The sequence below is a fragment of the Musca autumnalis genome, unplaced genomic scaffold (assembly GCF_047663935.1).
Source record: "Musca autumnalis isolate F117 unplaced genomic scaffold, ASM4766393v1 scaffold_4, whole genome shotgun sequence".
NCBI classification, from domain to species: Eukaryota; Metazoa; Arthropoda; class Insecta; order Diptera; family Muscidae; genus Musca; species Musca autumnalis.
In genome coordinates this window covers 218,320,097-218,343,594 of record NW_027411977.1, presented here as the reverse complement: position 1 = coordinate 218,343,594, position 23,498 = coordinate 218,320,097, and the positions used below count along the sequence as shown (strand labels likewise).

General features: G+C 39.9%; 1 protein-coding gene across 3 annotated transcripts in view; it reads right to left on the bottom strand.

The window, feature by feature from the left end:
* The window catches only part of LOC141401371 (arylsulfatase B-like), a 65,433-nt gene that overhangs the window by 3,750 nt on the left and 38,185 nt on the right, over window positions 1-23,498 (bottom strand). For 2 of the 3 annotated variants that reach the window (XM_073981541.1, XM_073981540.1), the window contains exons 2-5: window positions 22,959-23,379; window positions 2,837-2,996; window positions 2,475-2,701; window positions 2,151-2,406 (exon numbers count right to left, since the gene is read on the bottom strand). In XM_073981541.1, coding sequence (XP_073837642.1) covers window positions 2,151-2,406; window positions 2,475-2,701; window positions 2,837-2,996; window positions 22,959-23,156 — 841 coding nt within the window. In that variant the 5' untranslated portion in view covers window positions 23,157-23,379. Of the gene's footprint in view, window positions 1-2,150; window positions 2,407-2,474; window positions 2,776-2,836; window positions 2,997-22,958; window positions 23,380-23,498 lie in introns of those variants that run through there. The other variant, XM_073981542.1, reaches the window with a different exon arrangement.

Genomic DNA, 23,498 nt, shown 5'->3' with positions numbered 1-23,498 from the left:
GCCTTTCCCACCCAACAGAAGACCTAATGAGGACTGCTCTGGAAAACAGGAGACCTCAAGAGGACTACAAAAGGCCTCACGGGGTATTCCATTAAACCAGAAACCCACTTGAGATCCTCTCTAGGCAACGGACAAATGACCTCTTTAGGTCGTCTGTGGACAACAGAACACTTCCTCAGGTCTTCTAATGAACCTGAAAATCTGACGTCTTCTATAAAGCCAGAAGATTTATTGGGGTCTCTGGACAAGACATGACCCCCTAATGTCCTTTATAGATCCAGAAAACTTATTGATATCTTCTCTAGGCAACAGAAGACCAGTTGAGGTACGTCTATACAACAAAAGGACTCTTAACGTCTTCTCTAGAAATAAAGAGATTTCTTAATGTTTTCTATAGGTAACAAAAAACTTCTTGAGGTTTTCTATGGCAATCCGAAGATTATTTGAGGTCTTCTGTAGAACCAGAAGACAACAGAAGACTTCCTGATGCTTTTTCCACTCAACAGAAGACCTCAAGATGACTACAAAAGACATCATGCGGTCTTCTATTAAACCAGAAGATCACTTGAGATCCTCTCTAGGCAACAGACGATTTCTTGAGGTATTTTCCTAACAACAGAAGACCAATTGACGATTTCTTTAGATAACAGAAAATCTTGTGACGTCTTCTATAGATAGCAGAAGACCTCTTGAAGTCTTCTACAGAACCAGAAAACCTATTGAGGTCTCTCATAAAACCAGAAGATCAATTGAGGTCCCCTATAGACAACAGAAGATTTCTTGAGATCTTCTCTGAACAAGGGAAGACCTCCTGCGGTCTTCGATGGAACCAGAAGGCTTCTTGAGGTCTTCTCGGGACAACATATGTCTTCTTGAGGACTTCTCTGGAAAACAGGAGACCTCTTGACATTCGGCCTTGACCCTCTTAGGGTCTTCTCTGGAGAACAGAAGATATTTTGAGGTTTTCTATGGACAACAAAATACCTTTGGAAGTCTTCTCTAGACAATAGAAGATCTATTTAGGTCTTTTATAGCTGACGGAAGGCTTCTTGATGTTTTCTCTGAACAAAGTATTCCTTGGACAACAGGAGATATATTGAGGCTTTTTGAAAGCAACAGAAGACCTCGTGAGTTCCCCTATAGGAAAGGTCTTCTAAAAGCAACATAAGACCTCTTGAGGTATTCTATAGACAACATAACGCCTCTTGACAACAGGAGATATATTGAGGCTTTTTGAAAGCAACAGAAGACCTCGTGAGTTCTCCTATAGGAAAGGTCTTCTCAAAGCAACAGAAGACCTCTTGAGGTATTCTATAGACAACATAAGGCCTCTTGGTATGTTCTCTAGGCAAGACAATGATTCTTGAAGACTTCTCTGGACAACAGAAGGACTTAGAGGTCTTCTCTGGACAACTGAAGGACTTTAGACGTTTTCTCTGGGCAACATAAGACCTCTTGGTGTCTTCTAAAGGCAACAGAAGATCCTCTGATATATTCTATAGCCAAAAAAGATCCTCTTGGGATCTCCTATGAAAAACAAATAACTTCTTGATGTCATAGTCATGAAGTTTATTAAAAGACCTCAATAGAACGTCTAGTTATATAGAAGAGATGACCACTTTAGGTCTTCTGTGGACAACATAAAACCTCCTTAGGTCTGTAAAAAATTTCTCCTCACACAAAAGTTTTTTGAGATAGTTCGGGAACGGAAAAATGAAAAATACGTCAAAAAACCGGAACAAATGTCAAAGTCGGCGTATCAGCCAATCAAACGCCGGCAACCATGTTACTATTTTTTTACACGTTCAAATTTGTCGAGTAAAAAGTTTTTAAAGAGAGCGCCATTCAGCGCCATTTTTGTTTGAAGAGACGTGAACATTTTACAACTTTTTTGTGTACTGGAACGGTTTTTCGGGTAAATTGTGTAAAAGTCGTAAAAATTGTAAAAACTTTTTAGTTCTGGAACAAAGCTAATATAACCCACCACGTAAAACACTTAGCTATGACACTAACCTCAAAACACGAATGAAAGATGGTATTGCCAGATGGAAAAACTGAACATCATCATAAAGATGGTTCTGACTTATGGATACACTTGAAAATTATATGTATTAAATATTTGTATGTATTTTATATATTTATATTCTAACCTGCATATGCCCTCCTCTTGGGATCCGAAATATATTGATACTTTTCCAAATCCTCTTCCATCACCTCCATGGGATTATCTTCATTGCCGGTAGGTACGGCCAAGTGGCTCATTAGTAAAAATAACGGACGATCTGTATCATGATCTGCAATAATGCGTACAGCTTCGTGGGTAAATAAATCGGTAGCATAAATACCATCAGCCTCAGGAATTGGATGGAGATCATTGCGCAAATCCAAACCGCTAATATTTGCTTGCTAGAAGTCATAGATCTCATGGATATTATTTCTTTATAATTTATTTAACGGATGCGCTTTAGACTTACCAACATTTTCATAGTATGATCATAATAACCAATATACCCCGAATAGTAACCATAATGGTGATCAAAACCCCGATGAAGCGGGGTCATTTCTTCGTCATAAAAACCCAAATGCCATTTACCCACCAAATTTGTGGAATAACCAGCATCTCGGAATAACTCAGGCATAAAATGTTCTTCAAGTGGAAGACCCCAGGGTTCATTGTTGATGATGACATAGTGTTGCATGCCTGGAAAGTAGAGGAAGGGAAGGAAGGGACTAGGTGGGAGTTCTTAGATATGAACATGGGACCACATGGATTTTCTGTAGAAAATCCCTCCATCTGTAGTAGGATCACAGATAACAAATATTCATAGTTATTTACCTGTATGTATTGGATATTTTCCGGTCAAAAGCGAAGCTCTGGACGGGGTACATAGATTCGGGACATAATGCTTATTCAGTATAATGCCATTATAGGCCAAGGCATCAATGTTGGGTGTAAGAAATTGATTGGATCCGTGGAAGCTGACATCATTGAAACCCTGTGAAAAAAATAAGAAAATAATTTCGTTTTCAAAGTGGATCCATTTAAATAAAAAATTCAGATATGTTGGCAATTTTTTGTAAACATATTTCTACTCCTCCATGAACTGTGGCAAAGCTTTTTGAGAAATTAATATTGATGCGTTTACATTGGGCGCCATTTTATTTAAACAACCCATTTCCTTCAGAAAGGATCTATAGAAACATCCCTTCTTTCGCAAGGGGTCTATAGAAGCACCACTTCTTTCACAAAGAATCTAGAGAAGTACCCTTTCTTTCCGAAAGGGTCAATAGAAGCACCATTTCATTCAGAAAGGGTCTATAGAAGCACCATTTCATTCAGAAAGGGTCTATAGAAGCACCCTTTCTTTTAAAAAGGGTCTTTCAGAAAAGGTGGTCCTATTGACATTTTATAAAAGAAAAGGGAGCTTCTATTCACCCTTTCTAAAAGGAAGGGAGCTTCTACTGATCCTTTCTAAAGGGTCTAAAGAGACACTCTTTCTGTTAAAAAGGGAGCTTCTATTGACCCTTTCTAAAAGGACAGAAGCTTTTATTAACCCTTTCTAAAGGGTCTATAGAGGCATTCTTTCTTTTAGAAAGGGTCTATAGAATCGCCCCTTTTTTAGAAAGGGTTAATATAAGTTCTCTGTTCTATAGAAATGCCCTTTCTTTAACAAAGGGTCTATAGAAGCACCATTTCATTCAAAAAGGGTCTATAGAAGCACCATTTCTTTCAGAAAGGGTCTAAAGAAGCACCATTAGAAGCCTCCAACGGAGGTCTTCTAATCTATAGAAGCCTCCAACGAAGATCTTCTATTCCACAGAAGCCTCCAACGGAGATCTTCTATTCCATAGAATCCTCCAACGGAGATCTTCTATTCCATAGAAGCCTCCAACGGAGATCTTTTATTCCATAGAAGCCTCCAACGGAGATCTTCTATTCCATAGAAGCCACCAACGGAGATCTTCTATTCCATAGAAGCCTCCAATGGAGATCTTCTATTCCATAGAAGCCTTCTACATAGGTCTTCTGTTCTATAAAAGTCTCCTTCGGAGGTCTTCTGTTCTATTGAAGCTTTCTGCGAAGGTATTCTATTCTTTAGAAGCCACCTATTCTATAGAGACCTCCTACGGTCTTCTATTCCATAGAAGCTTTCTCCTATTCTATAGAAGGATCCCTCCTACGGATGTCTTCTATTCTATTGAAGCCTCCTACATAGGTCTTCTGTTCTATAAAAGCCTCCTTCGGAGGTTTTATGTTCTATAGAAGCCTTCTGCGAAGGTCTTCTATTCTATAGAAGCCTCCTTCGGAAGTATTCTATTCTTTAGAAGCCACCTAGTCTATAGAGCCCTCCTACGGTCTTCTATTCCATAGAAGCTTTCTCCTATTCTATAGATGGCTCCCTCCTATGGATGTCTTCTATTCTATTGAAGCCTCCTACATAGGTCTTCTGTTCTATAAAAGCCTCCTTCGGAGGTCTACTTTTCTATAGAAGCCTTCTGCGAAGGTCTCCTATCCTAGAGAAGCCTTCAACGGAGGTATTTTATTCAGAACGGGCCTATAGAAGCACCATTTCATTCAGAAAGGGTCTATAGAAGTACCCTTCTTTCCGAAAGGGCCCATAGAAGCATCCTTTTATTCAGAGAGGGCCTGTAGATGCACTTTTTTCAAAAAGGGTCTATAGAAGCACCATTCGAAGCCTCCAATGGAGATCTTCTATTCCACAGAAGCCTCCAACGGAGATCTTCTATTCCATAGAAGCCTCCAACGGAGATCTTCTATTCCATAGAAGCCTCCAATGGAGATCTTCTATTCCATAGAAGCCTTCTACATAGGTCTTCTGTTCTATAAAAGTCTCCTTCGGAGGTCTTCTGTTCTATTGAAGCTTTCTGCGAAGGTATTCTATTCTTTAGAAGCCACCTATTCTATAGAGACCTCCTACGGTCTTCTATTCCATAGAAGCTTTCTCCTATTCTATAGAAGGCTCCCTCCTACGGATGTCTTCTATTCTATTGAAGCCTCCTACATAGGTCTTCTGTTCTATAAAAGCCTCCTTCGGAGGTTTTATGTTCTATAGAAGCCTTCTGCGAAGGTCTTCTATTCTATAGAAGCCTCCTTCGGAAGTATTCTATTCTTTAGAAGCCACCTAGTCTATAGAGCCCTCCTACGGTCTTCTATTCCATAGAAGCTTTCTCCTATTCTATAGATGGCTCCCTCCTATGGATGTCTTCTATTCTATTGAAGCCTCCTACATAGGACTTCTGTTCTATAAAAGCCTCCTTCGGAGGTCTACTTTTCTATAGAAGCCTTCTGCGAAGGTCTCCTATCCTATAGAAGCTTTCAACGGAGGTATTTTATTCAGAACGGGTCTATAGAAGCACCATTTCATTCAGAAAGGGTCTATAGAAGTACCCTTCTTTCCGAAAGGGCCCATAGAAGCATCCTTTTATTCAGAGAGGGCCTGTAGATGCACCTTTTTTCAAAAAGGGTCTATAGAAGCACCATTCAAAGCCTCCAATGGAGATCTTCTATTCCATAGAAGCCTCCAACGGAGATCTTCGATTCCATAGAAGCCACCAACGGAGATCTTCCATTCCATAGAAGCCTCTAACGGAGATCTTCTATTCCATAGAAGCCTCCAACGGAGATCTTCTATTCCATAGAAGCCTCCAACGGAGATCTTCTATTCCATAGAAGCCTCCAACGGAGATCTTTTATTCCATAGAAGCCTCCAACGGAGATCTTCTATTCCATAGAAGCCACCAACGGAGATCTTCTATTCCATAGAAGCCACCAACGGAGATCTTCTATTTCATAGAAGCCTCCAATGGAGATCTTCTATTCCATAGAAGCCACCAACGGAGATCTTCTATTTCATAGAAGCCACCAACGGAGATCTTCTATTCCATAGAAGCCACCAACGGAGATCTTCTATTTCATAGAAGCCTCCAATGGAGATCTTCTATTCCATAGAAGCCTTCTACATAGGTCTTCTGTTCTATAAAAGCCTCCTTCGGAGGTCTTCTGTTCTATTTTTATTATTTTTTTTTAATGGGCGTAATGATAGCGCGCTATCAATAGTGGTCCTACACTGGAACAACCACTCCGGGACCGCTTTCGCATTACTTCGGAGTGGAGTTCATAGACTGGGTTTATCAGCCTCGTCGTTGTATCTACTCCCCCATCCATTGTATGTTGTGATTAGGGCTTCGACTGTAGTCTTAGGCAATATGTGTTTTTCTCCGCCATAATTGTTTGTACAAATGTTGTGTATGTCGTCCATACACTCTTTGACTTTAGCATTTCATCGAAAAATTTATCGATGGTTATATGATTTGGTATTTCATAACGCACTCTCTCATCCTCCCAAATTTTGTATGTTCCACATTGTCTTCGCCCTGGTGGCATAGTTCACATACTGCGTTGTTTTTTTAAATGGAATCTGAAAAGATAGCTCCCAAAATTGCCATGGTTGCTGAAAATTTGGGTTAAATAGAAGTTGAGTTGACAATGTTTTCTTTCTACCCAAGGTTCTATATGTTGAATTATTTTAAAGGTCAATTTGCCTTGAACACAATTATTCCATGAGGATTGCCATTCTTGGAATAGCCTTCTTCGGGCTTCGCTTTTAATGTTTAAAACCTCCCTTTTTGTGTATCCGCTTGGAAGTGACTTTCGTTGCTCGTATATGTAACAGTGCCGCTGTGGACGTTGTTCGATATGCCGATATAACTCGTATCGTGCACGCCCTTCTGTACTCTCTCTAGATGTTTACGTAGTTGTGTGCTTCTTGCAATTTTTTCGCTGAAGACAGGAGCCGCGTACGTCATTTGCGCATAAGCTACTGATGATATTAGTCTCCTTGTTGACTGGTTCGGGCCTTTCATACTTGGCATCAACCTTACAAGGTTCTTAGCAGTTGCCAGCGCTTTCTCCGAAATGGTTTTGACATGCGGTTCAAAAGATAACTTACAGTCAAGGACCACTCCTAGGTATTTTAATGTTTTGCTTATTTCTATATTGTAACCGTCAACGCTAATTTTAGGGTAGCTAAACTTTCGCCTTCTCGTTACGAGTATTGCTTCTGTTTTGGCTGCAGCAAGTGTCAACTTTTTTGATGCAAGCCATCTTGAAATTCGAGCTAAGCTATCATTTACTATGATTTCGACAAGTGGTGCTGAGGTTTGGCCGACGATAAGCGCTATGTCGTCCGCGTAACCCACTAGTTTGGTACCAGGTGGGAAACTCATGTTTAGTAAGCTATCATACATTAGGTTCCAGAGGAAGGGACCAAGTATCGATCCTTGTGGCACTCCAGATGTTATCGTGTATGATTTGACTCCTTCGTCAGTGTCATATAAGAGTTTTCCGTTATCAAGATAACTATCAATCATTCTTATTAAATAGTCAGATATATTTCTATGCCTTAATGTCTGCCGGATTTCGCTCCAGTCGGCAGAGTTGAAGGCATTTTTGATATCAAGTGTGATTATAGCACAGAAACGCTTTTGTTGCATTGAGTTCATTGCCGTATCCTCTACTTCTTTGATGGCGTCCACTGTCGATCTACCTCTGATGAATCCAAATTGCATTGGCGAGAAACCACCATTTGCATTTACTTCTTCTTCTCCTAATCTGTTTAACAGCATTTTTTCAAAGAAATTTCCACATGTATCTAACAAGCAGAGTGGCCTGTAAGATGAAGGATTATCTACACGCAGAGAAAAAAATATGTTTGATCCAACAATATTCCAAGAGCAAAATATGTATTGTTAACATATTGTTGGATTCCTTATGTGGTATTGTGAATCCAACAATCGTTTTTGTTAATTCCAAAAATAGTTTGTGTCAACTGAACAATATTTCTCTCTTTTTTTTGAGAAATTTTTTCTCTTCTCTCGCTATTCGATGCCGTGTTGAAAAAACAATTTTGGTGAGTTGTGGTGTGTTTGTATGACATGCTGCCTTTATCTTTGTTTTTGTGTGTATGTATACCAACAATGAGACTCTTGTTTTTATTTGTTTCTGTTTTGGTTTCATTCTTTTTCTTTATTTCATTCTCCTTTCCTTTTCATGTTTGTTATGGTGTTTAATTATTCCTTATGTTGTGGTGGCTGCTTGTGGCTTTTTGTTTGTCTTTGTTGTCAGCTAAAGTAGCAAACCATAGCCCTGTTCCTTTACGTTCAAGAATCTTCAAGTTTTACAACTTTTTACTCGAAAAGCGTTACTTTACTTCAGACACAATACAAATCATATGGGAGCAGTTTTCAACTTTTACTACTTTTGCCGGTTTTACCATTTTCAGAAGTAAAGGAACAGACCACATGTATTGCGTTCATCAATGCTCGTAATATTATACGCGATATTTATATCAAAGTTGTGCGGAAAGTGTATATGAGAAGTATATACACTCAAATCAAAAAAATTAGTATCTGGTTTTCAGGGCTGACAATATGTTTTGTAAAATATTTAGATTATGATTGTTCCTACAGTCGGTATTGTTAACGATTTTTACAATATTGCGGAAATTCGAAAGTTGTTTTTGTTTTGTATGTTCGGAACAAAAGATGGTATTTTTGGATTTGGATTACAATGTTTGCACAAAACAAACACATTTTTGGAACCAAAATAGATATTTTTGTTCCAACAAAACCGAAAAATATTTTTTCTCTGCGTGTAACGGCTTATTATTTTTACGCAGGAGCACCAACTGCTGTGTTTTCCATTTCATCGGGAATTCGCCCATTGTTAAACATTTATTTAGGACTGTTAAGATTAGTTCTGGCCATATATTGCCTGGCAATTGCCAGTGCTTCATTTGGGATACCATCTGGTCCCGGCGCCTTGTGTTTCTTTAGCTTTCTGCTTACGTCCGTGATTTCATTGACTGTAAAGATATCTTGATTTCTCAGTTGGGAATTGACTGCTAGGATAGCCCGGTTTGTCTTATTCTTTGGAAATAGAGTACTAACAATAGTAAGTGCCCATTGCGGATTGCTTATACCTGGTATAGTGTTTCTATTTCCGATCTTCTTCATAATAATCTTGTATGGGAGGCCCCAGGGATCACTTTGCACTTCACTAAGAAGTGCTTCAACAGATTTATTTTTCGAATATTTAATTGCTTTTCGAAGGTTACTTCTAGCAAGTCTGTAATTATTCATGGCTGCTTCGTCGCCTTTCTTTCTCGTTGCTATTCGCTTGGCTTTGTGGCACAGTTTTCGGAGGTTTGCGATTTCTTCACTCCACCAGTATACCTGTTTTTTCGACTTTGTGACGACTTTCGTCTTTTTCATCCCCGAAGCGCATATCTGGGTAAGGACGTTCGTCAGAAGTTCGGTGACGCATTTTACGCTCGTGAAATTATTGAGATCGGTCATGTTTTTTATCTCTAGGAGTTTTTCTTTGCATCTTTCAAGGTTCATGCTTTTTGCGTTCCATCTTGGAGCTGTCTCATTCGGTAACGACATATTTTGTCCTATTTCAAACGTGATGTACTGATGGTCACTCAGTGTTTCTTCGTTCAGTACTTTCCAGTTAGATATTTTATGAGTTACTGATATTGATTCTAGAGTAATGTCTATGATCGAATTGGCGGTTCCCCTCATAAATGTTGGTCCATTATTGAGTACAATTAAACCTAGTGATGAAATCATTTCGCTTACCGCGATGCCTGTTTTGTCTGTTTTCCTCGAATTCCACTCCGACGATTTACTATTAAAATCACCACCAATTATGGCTGGAGTGTCATAGCTTTTTATGTGCTGCTCGAGCTTCGATATTTGTATAAGAAAGTCTTTCAACTCCAGGTTAGGTGAGAAGTAACAGCTATAAATTCGCATGCCTTTAGTATGTACAACTACAAAGTTATCTTCGCTCTCTTCCACTTTAGTAATATTTATCATAGGGTTTCTAATGTATATCGACGCTCTTCCTTGGGCATCTTGAAACCAATCTTTGGTCGTACATTTTGTGTATTGTTCACTTATCAGTACGATGTCTATATCAAATTTTATTGCATTGCTAAGCATTAGGTCTTGAGCTTGACGTCCTCTTCCCAGGTTTTGTTTGTAGAATCTAAGTCATTTTTGCAGAGATTGCTCGTACCCATATAGTGGTTTATGCTTTCTCGGCCCGCTTCTAAGCATATAACACATCTTGGTTCTTTGGAACAAGAAATCGCGTTGTGACCATCGATACCACATCGCCTACACATTTTACTTCTATCTACGCCTTTGCAGAGCCGGGCGATGTGGCCTTTCTCCAGGCATCTATAGCAGTGATTGCCAAATATTTTCCTTCTGATTCGGCATCCGACTAAACCGATTCTAATCTTTCTCTCCTTTAAAATCTTTGTGGCTACATTCGCAGGGGCCTCGACTAGTGCTTGTTTGGTCCCCCCGTAGAACCTTCGGATGTTTCGAACTTTAATATTTTCCGCATTGTTTTCATTCGAAACCTTTAGGATGCTGTTCACGATTTCTTCTTTGGTTGTAGTTTCCTCAATATCTCTGATGTCTATGAGGAATTTTTCGACATGAGTTTGAGTTTTAATCTCTTCGCCAAATGATGTTTTAATAACCTCTTCTAATTTCTTAGCACTTCCATCTCTTGTTCCCATTTCTATGTGGACATTTCCGTTCATGGTTTGACGGATCTTTTTTATTCCCACTCCAATTTCGTCCAACTTGATGCAGGTTTTCATCTTATGCAGGTTTTCACTATTTCTGCATATGAAGAATTATCACTATGGATAGGCAGTTCTTTTCTGGCTATTTCTGGGAGTTACTTCGTATTCTGTTTGAACTTCTTTGTTTTCCATTTGGATTTCTTCTTGACCACCTGTAATTTTGCTCAAGGCTAGCGCTTCTCGATTTTCTCTCAATTGCTGATATAAGGCCACTGCTTGCATGAGATTATCACGTATAGTTTTATGTATATTTTTTGCCTCGCTTACGATAGAGTTCATCGCACTCAACTTGTTTCCGAGTTTAACAAATGCTTGTTCCTCCTCCAATTTTAGGCGAGCAATATGCGCCTCATCATCCATCATTTCATTGGCCTTATTGTTGCCAATTTGGAAAACCTGATTGCTTCCAGTTTGGAATGCCAGGCGTATTGGTGTAGCCAATGTTTTAGGTGGGGTTCTCTTCATTATGCAGCTTGGTTTAAATGGGTTAGCTTGCGTACTGCATTCCTCAATTTCTTTATCTTGGTTGTTGTTATTCATTCTTCACTATGTCCGAACTTGATATTCGTTATCTCAGCTCGATGTGTAGTTACGTTTTTTTTGGTCCCATGGTTGTCTTTGTAATCTGTTCTATTGAAGCCTTCTGCCTATTCCATAGAAGCCTCCTACGGAGGTCTTCTATTCCATAGAAGCTCTCTCCTATTCTATAGAAGGCTCCCTCCTACGGATGTCTTCTATTCTATAGAAGCCTCCAACGGAGATCTTCTATTCCATAGAAGCCTCCAACGGAGATCTTCTATTCTATAGAAGCCTCCAACGGAGATCTTCTATTCTATAGGAGCCTCCAACGGAGATCTTCTATTCCATAGAAGCCTCCAACGGAGATCTTCTATTCCATAGAAGCCTCCAACGGAGATCTTCTATTCCATAGAAGCCTCCAACGGAGATCTTCTGTTCCATAGAAGCCTCCAATGGAGATCTTCTATTCCATAGAAGCCTCCAACGGAAATCTTCTATTCCATAGAAGCCTCCAACGGAGATCTTCTATTCCATAGAAGCCTCCAACGGAGATCTTCTATTCCATAGAAGCCTCCAACGGAGATCTTCTATTCCATAGAAGCCTCCAACGGAAATCTTCTATTCCATAGAAGCCTCCAACGGAGATCTTCTATTCCATAGAAGCCTCCAACGGAGATCTTCTATTCCATAGAAGCCTACAACGGAGATCTTCTATTCTATAGGAGCCTCCAACGGAGATCTTCTATTCCATAGAAGCCTCCAACGGAGATCATCTATTCCATAGAAGCCTCCAACGGAGATCTTCTATTCCATAGAAGCCTCCAACGGAGATCTTCTATTCTATAGGAGCCTCCAACGGAGATCTTCTATTCCATAGAAGCCTCCAACGGAGATCTTCTATACCATAGGAGCCTCCAACGGAGATCTTCTATTCCATAGAAGCCACCAACGGAGATCTTCTATTCCATAGGAGCCTCCTACGGAGGTCTTCGATTCCATAGAAGCTTTCTCCTATTCTATAGAAGGCTCCCTCCTACGGATGTCTTCTATTCTATAGAAGCCTCCTACATAGGTTGTTTACGCCAAATAGTACACACATAAAATTACCAGCATTTTGTTCTGACTCGTCACTGGTATCGCACAAGTTTAAATGTAATCGAGATACACATTCTATGTCTTGACATTTATGCTTTAATCATAGGCATCACTAAAACGGCCACATTGCAAGCTACATTTCCTTTTTTAATTTCTATTATATTTTGACCACGAAGGTATTTGGTTGTTTCTGAAACCCTAAGTCCTGGAACTATTGTATTTGAATAAAGGAGTACACAATCAATAAATTATCAAAAGTTCAACCGTCTTCCTATTGTTTCATTTACTGGCGTTCGTTTAATAATAAGTTGGTGAGCAACAGTAACAACGAAAGATACTGGTCATCCAAATATTGTCCATCAGCGCACTGGAGTTTTTTCGAGTGCATATCCAACGCTAATCCAGCCTTCCACACGTAAACATTTGGTCCACGTCGAACCGGATCGACAAGGCGCTCTCTCGAGTTCTCTGCTGCGTTCCTGTTTACTGCCAGTAGGTATGTTGCTTTTCTTCTTTGGTTCATGGCTCAGTACAGTTCACAATGTCGTGCGAGTAATGAAATGAATGCTATACTTCGGTCGAAATATTTAAAATTATATATGTGTATATATGTATATTACAACGAAGATAAACCAAAGGAATAATCCACAACACTATAATAGTTATAATCCAAATTAGCTGTGGGAAATATTGAATATTCATCAAAATTTCGTCGGACAGAATTAACAATTAGCAGCGTCTGCTACAAAAATATTGGAGGTTGAAGTTGCATGTTACTACAAAAACAGTAAGTTTTTATTTATATGCTGCAATGTAACTAATTTTGATGAAAATTGTGTGCAAAAACTATAAGATCAAATACTGAAATATAAGTTCGAATCGTGATTCAATGCTTCAGGGGAATTTAATGTAAACCTCTGGCAAGCACTGCCAATCATATGGAAATTATTATTTATCTTCATGAAATATTGAAACCACCTTCATATTAAATCTATCAAAAAACGTGTTCTGTAATCGTGTGGTGATAACAGAGGTTCCACATATATCTATTCTTTTCCTACATATTGCATTTGCTTTAACATCAACACAACAACCGTGTTTTTTGTAACTTTACCCCCAAAACCTTCGAAAAAAAGTGTGCTCCAGAGAATTATCGCATTTGCCTTTGCTGTAAAAACCATAAAGATCTCTAGAAAGTTATCTCCACAATATGGTTATGATAGTGTTCAGAGAATTCTCTCATTTTCTGTATAATTCCTTAATTATTACTCAATCAATCATTTGAGTTTTATGACCTTTCATTTCTGGTACATTAATGATATTTCTTATTATTGCAACTTTATGCCTGTGCGCTGAGTGCGCATGTCCAGTGAGAACAGTCACATTGTAACTCAATTTTATTACTCACTTCTCTCTGTTTGGAGCATCTCTTTCATGTTAATGGATAGAGTGTACTTGTATATTGAGTGAACGATATAGCAAGAGAAGTTGTACTCATTATTGTTGTTTGGTGATCAACGTTAGGCAAAACATGAGTCGGACACTTTATCCATCTCTTTGTCTCATGTTCTAATCGTGCCTCAGTAGTGGGAGGAGTATTTTACATTACTTAGCAGCGACAGATGACGAACAATATACCAACACACATACGTCATTTACATTTGCCTTTCTTTTGTGTCGAGCCAAAGGGATATATGCTTATTGAGAACTGTTTACTCAGAGAGGTGTTCCAAATTATTCCAGTTCTTCCAAATAATTTCCATTCACACTAAGTTCAATGAACTTTGCATGAACATATGTTTTGCCAATTTCCATTGTACAATCTTTGATTTGTATCTGTATCTTACGTCAATGCTTCTCGATGAAATGCTTGCTAGTTAGATAAAACTGCACAGTGGTTTCGATCGACAAAATATTCATAATACGAAAATACATATTATAAATTATTACCAACACATGATGTACCTATTGTAAGCCAATAACCTACCTTACGTTGTCAGTAATACGTTACTCCTTATAAAGCCCTGCGAGCCATCCATGCTATAAAGTGTACAACATTCTTAGTTAAACCTATTTGTTACACACGTGCTAAAATCTAGGAAAATTACCGTTCTGACTCCATACGACTATTTCTACAGCCGGCTTTGTATTTACGATACATGGCTAAACATTTTTCTTTCATTCTGCCACGAATTCGATTCCAATTTCGTGCCATAGGGTTTTTCCCCTACTGCTCTGTACCTATTTGGGCTTGTTAACACCCGCTATAGTGTAAGATTCATAATCAATGCGTTTTTGATTACGTCCTTCTAAACCTATCTTAGACCCTTTAGCTGCTGTTGAAACTTTCTAAGTACCATAGTCTTTTCTGCAAACTTTGAGAACTTGAAATCCACAAACTTCTCTGTGAACGCTAGTTTGGTAGCTACCTATCGCCTCGTCCTATATCATAGCAACTATATCGAATTTCGTATTCCCTTCTCATTCCCTCATATTTAATTACTCTCCTCTGGGTCCATTCAGGAGTAATGTCACTAGACAGGTTCATACGTCTAGCAGATAGCTTGGTGGAGTTCGAAGCTGCTCTTAACGCCAACGAGCTCTGCCTCACCACCCGTTGTCTCGTTGAGACTCATAACGAGGAGGTAAAGTCTACATGGTCGCGATTAAAGCTGGCTTATGAGCAATGTTTGGCAGACTTAGCCAATGAAGAAGACGATGACGACGAAGAGGCTTCCGAAGGAAAGGAAGCCAACGAGGTGGCCACCGTGAAGGAAAAATACAAAAACTCGTATTCTACCTACTGTCGTTGCGTCTCAAAACTAAATGAAGCTTTCGAAGTTCTCCCTTCTGCATCATCTAGTCCAACTCAGGTTCAGGTTCAACAAATCGGCCATGTGTGTCCGAAACTCCAATCTAAGCCCGGTGGAAAAGCTTTTCTACTTAAAGCAAAAAACTAAAGGTGAGGCATACGATATTGTGAAAAAAAGCCCTTTAACCAACTCGGGATTTACCTCCGCATGGACCAATCTGTGTTCTCGGTTTGAGAACAAACGTGTGCTAATCAATGGTCAACTAAAGGACTTATTCTCTATCCCTTCCATCCAAACTGAAACAGCACATTCAATACAGACCCTTCAGAGAGATATGAATTCTTGTATATCTGCTCTGAAACTGTACGAAATCGATATAGATAGCTGGAATCCGATTTTCGTATATGTTTGCTCAAATCGCCTTCCAGAATCTACTTTAACCTTATGGGAGCAAACGCTTTCGGATAAGACTAGCATTCCCAAGTGGAATGAACTAGACGATTTTCTTACTCATCGGTTTCGGACACTAGAGTCTGTCTTGGAAATGAGAGGTTCTGCTGATTCCAAATCCAACCCTAAGGTACCCAAACAATCAACTTCAAAAACTTCAAATACCAGGGTTAACACATTCCAGGCCAAGGTCACGAAGACTAAGTGTAGGCTATGCCCAAACGAGTTCCATATTATTCGAAAATGTCCTCGTTTCCTCCAATTCACTTATGCCCAGCGTTTAGCAGAAATAAAAAACAGCAATCTTTGTTTGAATTGCTTTTCTAGTGCTCATGCTCTGAAGAATTGTAAGAGCAAAAACACTTGCTTCAAATGTCAAAAACGCCATAATACCTTGCTACATAAGGATTCAGACCAATCACACCCATCCCATAACACTTCCCCTTCAGCTTCCCAACTAAGAACACCCAATTCTAGCATACAGTCAACATCATTCACCTTCCAGCCATCCCCAACTTCTTCCATACAGTCCACTAATTCTTCGAATGGTGTAGTTCAGAACTGTTTTGCAATCAACTCCAAAGGTGTTTTACTTGGTACCGCTGTCGTGAAGATAATCCATTTGGGTGTCGATTACATAGCGAGGGCCTTGATCGATTCTGGATCAGAGGGCACCTTCATATCTCAAAATCTGGTGAATTCGCTCAACCTTCCCTGTAAACCTGCATCGGCGGTTATATCAGGACTCAATAATACGGTCTCAGCATCAGTCCAGAAACAATGTCAATTTCTGTTGGGGTCATACGCAAATACAGCCTTTGAAGTTGACGTTTCAGCTCTAATCGTTCCATACCTTTCCAATAATCTACCATCCAGAACCATAGAATCAGATATTGTCTCAGCGTTACCTCCATTAAATTTGGCCGATCCCCAATTCTATAAGAGCTCCAAAATAGACATCTTGCTTGGCGCAGATCTCCTCCCAACTATTATGTTATCCGGTTGCCAACGCTCCTTCTGCGGATCTTTAATGGCTCAGGAGACAGTCTTCGGTTGGATCCTTACTGGTCCTGTTCCGACGAATAATCTGCAATCGTATTCTACTTGTGTGTCTTTCTTTTGCGAAACTCCCTTAGAAAAGTCAATTTCGCGATTTTGGGAGGTGGAAAATATTCCACAACAACGCATAATGTCCAAATCTGATCGATATTGTGAGGAATTGTACCAAAAAACTACTTCCAGGGATGAGACCGGAAGGTATCTAGTCTCACTTCCGTTTAAGGAAGGATATCCTGACTCGTTATGTTTAGGTCAGTCTAGAAAAGGTTCCATGGCGCAATTCCTTCGAAACGAAGGTCGCCTTTTAAAAAATCCTGAACTGAAAAGAGATTACGACAACAATATACAGGAATATGCCACACTACGTCATATGACTCCAGTGACTCCTCCTTGTCCTTCAGAATTTCCTCATCATTACTATCTGCCACATCATGCTGTTGTGAAACCAGACAGTTCTACAACAAAAGTTCGTGTGGTATTTAACGCGTCTTCACCTACTTCCAATGGTACCAGCCTGAATGACATTCTATACACTGGCCCAGCCCTTCAAACGGACTTGACGGTTCTCATTCTTAAATGGCGTTTTTTCCGCTATGTTTATAGCGGGGACATTGAAAAAATGTATCGCCAGATCCTGGTTTCTCCCTTTCACACAAAATTCCAGAGAATACTATTCCGAACAAATCCATCTGAACCTATTCAGGACTACGAGTTAAGGACGGTTACATTCGGTGTAAACTGCGCACCATATCTTGCAATCCGTACAATGATCCAACTTGCCAACGACGTCCAAAATGTATATCCATTAGCAAGTCAGATTCTGAAAAATTGTATGTATGTCGACGATGCTCTAGCAGGGGCACACGACATCCAGTCAGCCATCACATCTCTAGAGCAAGTGATTCTAGCATTGAAATCCGCAGGATTCAAAATGAGGAAATGGACTTCCAATTCCGGAGAAATTCTTTTAAATCTGCCACAAGATGATCTTCTAAATGAAGGCTTTTTAGACTTCAACGACAATTGCGCTGCTAAAATGCTAGGCGTCCGCTGGAACGCTTACACTGATGAATTCTACTTCTCCGTTACCTCCTTTCCGTCCAACTTATCATACACAAAAAGAGAGGTTCTGTCGCAGATAGCTAAATTATTCGATCCCGCAGGATGGATATCACCCGTTATAGTCCTTGCGAAGATCATTATGCAAAAAATCTGGCTAGAACGAACCGAATGGGACGAAGAAATTTCACAAGACTCCCTTAATTTGTGGAAATCGTTTCAATCTTCTTTTACAGCCATCAACGATATCAGAGTTCCAAGATGGATTGACTTTTCTCCGGACTGTAAGATAGAATTTCATGGATTTTCAGACGCTTCTGAAAAAGCGTATGCCGCAGCGATTTACATTCGAATCCAGCGTGGAGATAGCATTTACTCACATCTAATATCCTCTAAAACCAAAGTAGCTCCAATTAAAACCTTATCTATTCCAAGGTTAGAGCTATGTGCTGCCGTTCTGCTTGCGGAACTGATTGACAACTTGCTTCCACAATTCGATGTTTCCCAATATTCATTACACTGCTGGACGGACTCCACTATTGTTCTGTCATGGCTGTCCAAACCTCCGTGTCACTGGAATACATTTGTGGCAAACAGAGTGTCAAAAATCGTCCAAATTATCGATCCTCCGAATTGGCACCATGTTGAATCTGAATTCAATCCTGCAGATCTCGCAAGTCGAGGAGTATATCCACAGGATTTACATACGAATGGCCTTTGGTGGAATGGTCCACCATGGCTCTCTGATTTAAACCACAAATGGAATTTATTTCCAAATATTCCTTAAATCACACTAGAGAAAAAGTCCATTAAATCGCATTTTGTATATTTTGAAAACTTTGAAGATTTTTTGGACAGGTATTCATCCTTTCCGCGAGCTCTAAGGATCATGGCATATATTTACCGCTTCATTCATAGCATTCATCCAAAATACAGATCTACTTATTGCAGAAGTAGCAAAACCATAACAGCTTACGAAATTGGGTTTGTTCGTAAAAAACTAACAATTATCTACCAGAAACGATTTTATCCAAGCGAGTACTTGTCTCTGAGTACTAAGAAACCCATTCCAAATTCCAGTAAACTGCTAAATTTGAATCCATTTTTAGACTCAGAAGGTTTAATGCGTGTTTGTGGGAGACTTGAATCCAGTGCAGAGTTGTCATTCGAGGAAAAACATCCTATTATCCTTCCGTACTATTCTCCATATGCAAGACTTTTGGTACAATTTGTACACCAGATAAGTCTCCATGGCGGCAATCAACTTGTCCTCCGTTTGATCCGTTCACAACATTGGATTCCACGGGTCCAAAACCTCATAAAGACTATTATTAGGAATTGCAAAATCTGTGTCATCTATAAAAGAAGATGTCAGAAGCAGTTAATGGCTGCCCTACCACCAGAGAGATGTGGAATCTCTCGTCCATTCACACACACCGGCCTGGACTTCGCCGGACCGTTCGATATTAAAAGTTATACTGGACGGTACTGTCGCATTACGAAAGGATACGTCTGTGTATTTGTCTGTTTCTCCACCAAGGCAATACACCTCGAGGCAACGTCCGACCTATCAACATCCACTTTTTTGGCAGCGTTCAGTCGCTTTGTTTCTCGTCATGGTTGCCCCCTCCATTTGCATTCTGACAACGGAACTACATTTGTCGGTGCGTCTAAAATAATGTCCAAGAACTTTCTCGAAACAACACATCAAGCACTGGTATCCAACTACTCCCGGGAAGCCGGTGTAAAATGTTTCAAGCAACATTTCAAGAAAATAGCTGGAACCACAAAATATACTTTTGAGGAATTTCAGACACTACTGGCGAAAATAGAAGCGTGCCTCAACTCCAGACCTATTTCTCCATCATCGCAAAATCCTTCCGATCTCACTGCATTGACTCCCGGACATTTTTTAATTGGCTCGCCTCTGCTAACTCCATTGGAACCAGAGATAAAACAATCACCGATCTCAATTCAAAATCGCTGGCAAAGGATCCGCGCATTGTACCAACATTTTTGTAATCGGTGGAAAAGTGAGTACCTTAAAGAGCTACACAAAAGGACTAAGTGGAAAAAGCCCGAAAATGATGTTAAAGAGGATATGCTTGTCGTCATAAGAGACGAAAATATTCCTCCAAACTGCTGGCGACTTGGACGGATAATTCACGTCTATGAAGGCCGTGACCACAGAGTACGAGTGGCTGATATTCTTACGCAGAGAGGGAAGATCACACGCCCCGTCACAAAGTTGGTTATCCTACCAAATAACAGCTCTTAACAATGTCTTATAAAATATCCATTCTTTAATCCTAACTTCAAAATTCCGTTCGTTTATCTGTTTCATTCCTTTATTAACTCCATATCTTTCCTTTCAGCACTTATTCTAACACCATGACAGGTCAGTCTTCTCTCCGTCCAAAATTCGTTTGTAGGTTATGCCGAAAGAAGCACCCCCTGAAGTCATGCTGGAAGTTCCGAGCTATGAACTCCGTGGAAAGAATGGAAGCTGTCAAGAAATTCGGCTACTGTACGAACTGTTTAGCACATACTCACTCGCAAGGGACGTGTTTTACAACATCGGGATGTGGTTACTGCCACAAAGGGCACCACTCGTTGTTGCATCAGCATCCACGATTAGAGAAGAAGAAACCACCACCGACAGCTAAGGCAACTTCCTCAAGCGATCTACGTACATCTACAGCTTCAAAATCAGAACACAATTCCAGGAAAAAATTAGCACCATCGCCAAGTATCACCTCCTTAACGACACTTCTTCGAAAAAACGCTACCCCCCTTCTTCCTACTGCCTTAGTGAGGATTTATGAAAAGGACAATTATAAAATTGCAAGGTGCTTACTAGATTCAGCTGCTCCGATGAGTTGCATCTCCAGACGATTTGTGGACAGTCTAGGTTTATCTACCCTCGAACTGGAAGACGAAGTCATGTGTCCGGTTACGATGAGGCCCTGTTTTCAGTCTACTGCCAAAATAGAAGCTACGCTGCGGGTGAGAAACAGAATAGGAATCACTACTCCAAGGGAATCGTTGCCCGAATCGACTAAGATCAACTTTCAACATCTTGTCTTGGCGGATACTCGTTTCTACGAAGCTGCAACTATTGACATTGTAATCGGAGTTGATGTATATTCAAAAATAGTTTCGGATGGTTTATTTATTCGACACGGCCTTCCAACTGCACAAAGCACTGTCTTTGGAATAATTCTCTACGGTATTTTCTCAACATAAATTCAAACAAAATGTATATATTTGTATATGTAGTCTTACCAGCTCATCATATGAGGCTTAACCTCAACATTCACTGAATACAGACTATTAATTTCTCATCTGAATTGTTAATCTTTTGCATTGAAAACAACTCGAATAGAATGTACTTTAAGAATATATATTATTCACTCGTACCCCTTGAAACCTATTTAGACATGAACTAAATCCAATTGAATTCCAACTATTATACTATTACGTGAAAGTAGTATCAAATACAACATAGTCTTAAGCAACTCGATCTGTCCGCTTGCAACGTGAGCCCCTTACTTCCTCAAATACAGTAAAAACTGCATAGGGGGCGGAATGTTTACGCCAAATAGTGCACACATAAAATTACCAGCATTTTGTTCTGACTCGTCACTGGTATCGCACAAGTTTAAATGTAATCGAGATACACATTCTATGTTTTGACATTTATGCTTTAATCATAGGCATCACTAAAACGGCCACATTGCAAGCTACATTTCCTTTTTTAATTTCTATTATATTTTGACCACGAAGGTATTTGGTTGTTTCTGAAACCCTAAGTCCTGGAACTATTGTATTTGAATAAAGGAGTACACAATCAATAAATTATCAAAAGTTCAACCGTCTTCCTATTGTTTCATTTACTGGCTTTCGTTTAATAATAAGTTGGTGAGCAACAGTAACAACGAAAGATACTGGTCATCCAAATATTGTCCATCAGCGCACTGGAGTTTTTTCGAGTGCATATCCAACGCTAATCCAGCCTTCCACACGTAAACATAGGTCTTCTGTTCTATAAAAGCCTCCTTCGGAGGTCTTCTGTTCTATAGAAGCCTTCTGCGAAGGTCTTCTATTCTATAGAAGCCTCCTTCGAAGGTATTCTATTCTTTAGAAGCCACCTATTCTATAGAGACCTCCTACGGAGTTCTCCAATTCTATAGAAGCCTTCAACGGAGGTATTTTCTATGGAGGTCTCTTGTATTGTACGGCGGCGTCCTGTTCCATAGAAGCTTCTACGGAGGTCTCCTCTTATATAGACGCCTCCCACGGAGGTCTTTTATGCTATAGAAACCTCCAACGGAGGGCTTTTATTCTATAGAAGACTCCAACGGAGGTCTTCTATTCCATAGAAGCCTCTTCTATTGCACAGAAGCCTCCTAGGGAGGTATCCTATTCTATAGAAGCTTTTTACGGAGGTCTCCAATTCTATAGAAACCTCCTACGGAGGTCTTCCATTCTATAGAAGCCTTCTACGGAGGTCTTCCATTCTATAGAAGCCTCCTACGGAGGTCTTCCATTCTATAGAAGCCTCCTACGGAGGTCTTCCATTCTATAGAAGCCTCCTACGGAGGTTTTCCATTTTATAGAAGCTTCCTATGACTGCGTCTTCTTTTACTTCTTATAATTCCCTAATGAAGAACGTTGTGTTTTTAAGCTTATTATCCCAGCGGAGGTCTTCCATTTTATAGAAGCCTCCTATGACTGCGTCTTCTTTTAGTTCTTATAATTCCCTAATGAAGAACGTTGTGTTTTGAAGCTTATTATCCCAGCGGAGGTCTTCAATTCTATAGAAGCCTCCTACGGAGGTCTTCCATTCTATAGAAGCCTCCTACGGAGGTCTCCCATTCTATAGAAACCTCCAACGGAGGTCTTCCATTCTATAGAAGCCTCGTAAAATGTATCGAACGGAGTGCCTTTTTCACGACTCCCTTGAACTGCATCCGGATGCAATTCAAATGTGAGAAATGGATGCCAATCGTTGGATCGCATCCAAATGCTGTTAAAATGTAAGGAATTGGAGTGCCTTTTTCACAACTCCCTTGAACTGCATCCAGATGCTGTTAAAATGTAAGGAAAGGATGTCATTCATTGGATCGCACCCGAAAGCGGTTAAAACGTAAGAAATGGAGTGCCTTTTTCACGACTCCGTTTGAACTGCATCAAAACACGCCGTGATAGAACTAGTCTACATTGCACTACTTCCAATTTATTTTGCTGGGATGTTAATGTAGCTTCTACTTACCATATCATCTATGAGAATTATCACAATATTCGGCTTGTCACTTTGCCGCTGGCTTTGTTGCTGACGTTGTTGGAAAGCAGCCTGTACACCTCTGACAACATGCGATGAAATGCCGACAACTAATAGCAAGTGCAACAACCACAAATGCCGGCCTCTCCAATGGGTGTAACTGTAGTTGTTGTAGTGGTGGTGATTCATATTCTAGGTCGCCAAGTAGCAGCAGCATACGCCTGCACGCACTAGTTGCTTTAACTAGTTTCAAGTTCAATAACGGTTGGGGGTTTTTCCTGCCTCAATAACAGAGAAGAAGCCGCAAACTGATTCTATAACCGGTTCGCGATGTCAACAACTCTTCCTTTTTTGCATTCAGTTGCTGATGGTTTTGATTATCATCAATGACGTATTTGTTTTGTGGATAAAACTTCAATTAAAAGAAAATGGAAAGTAAAAACCAGAATTTCATAAAAAAATTAATGACGAAAACAAAGGCTTGTACTAAATTATACAGAGAGTAAAGAAGAAGTTTTTATGATGAAGAAG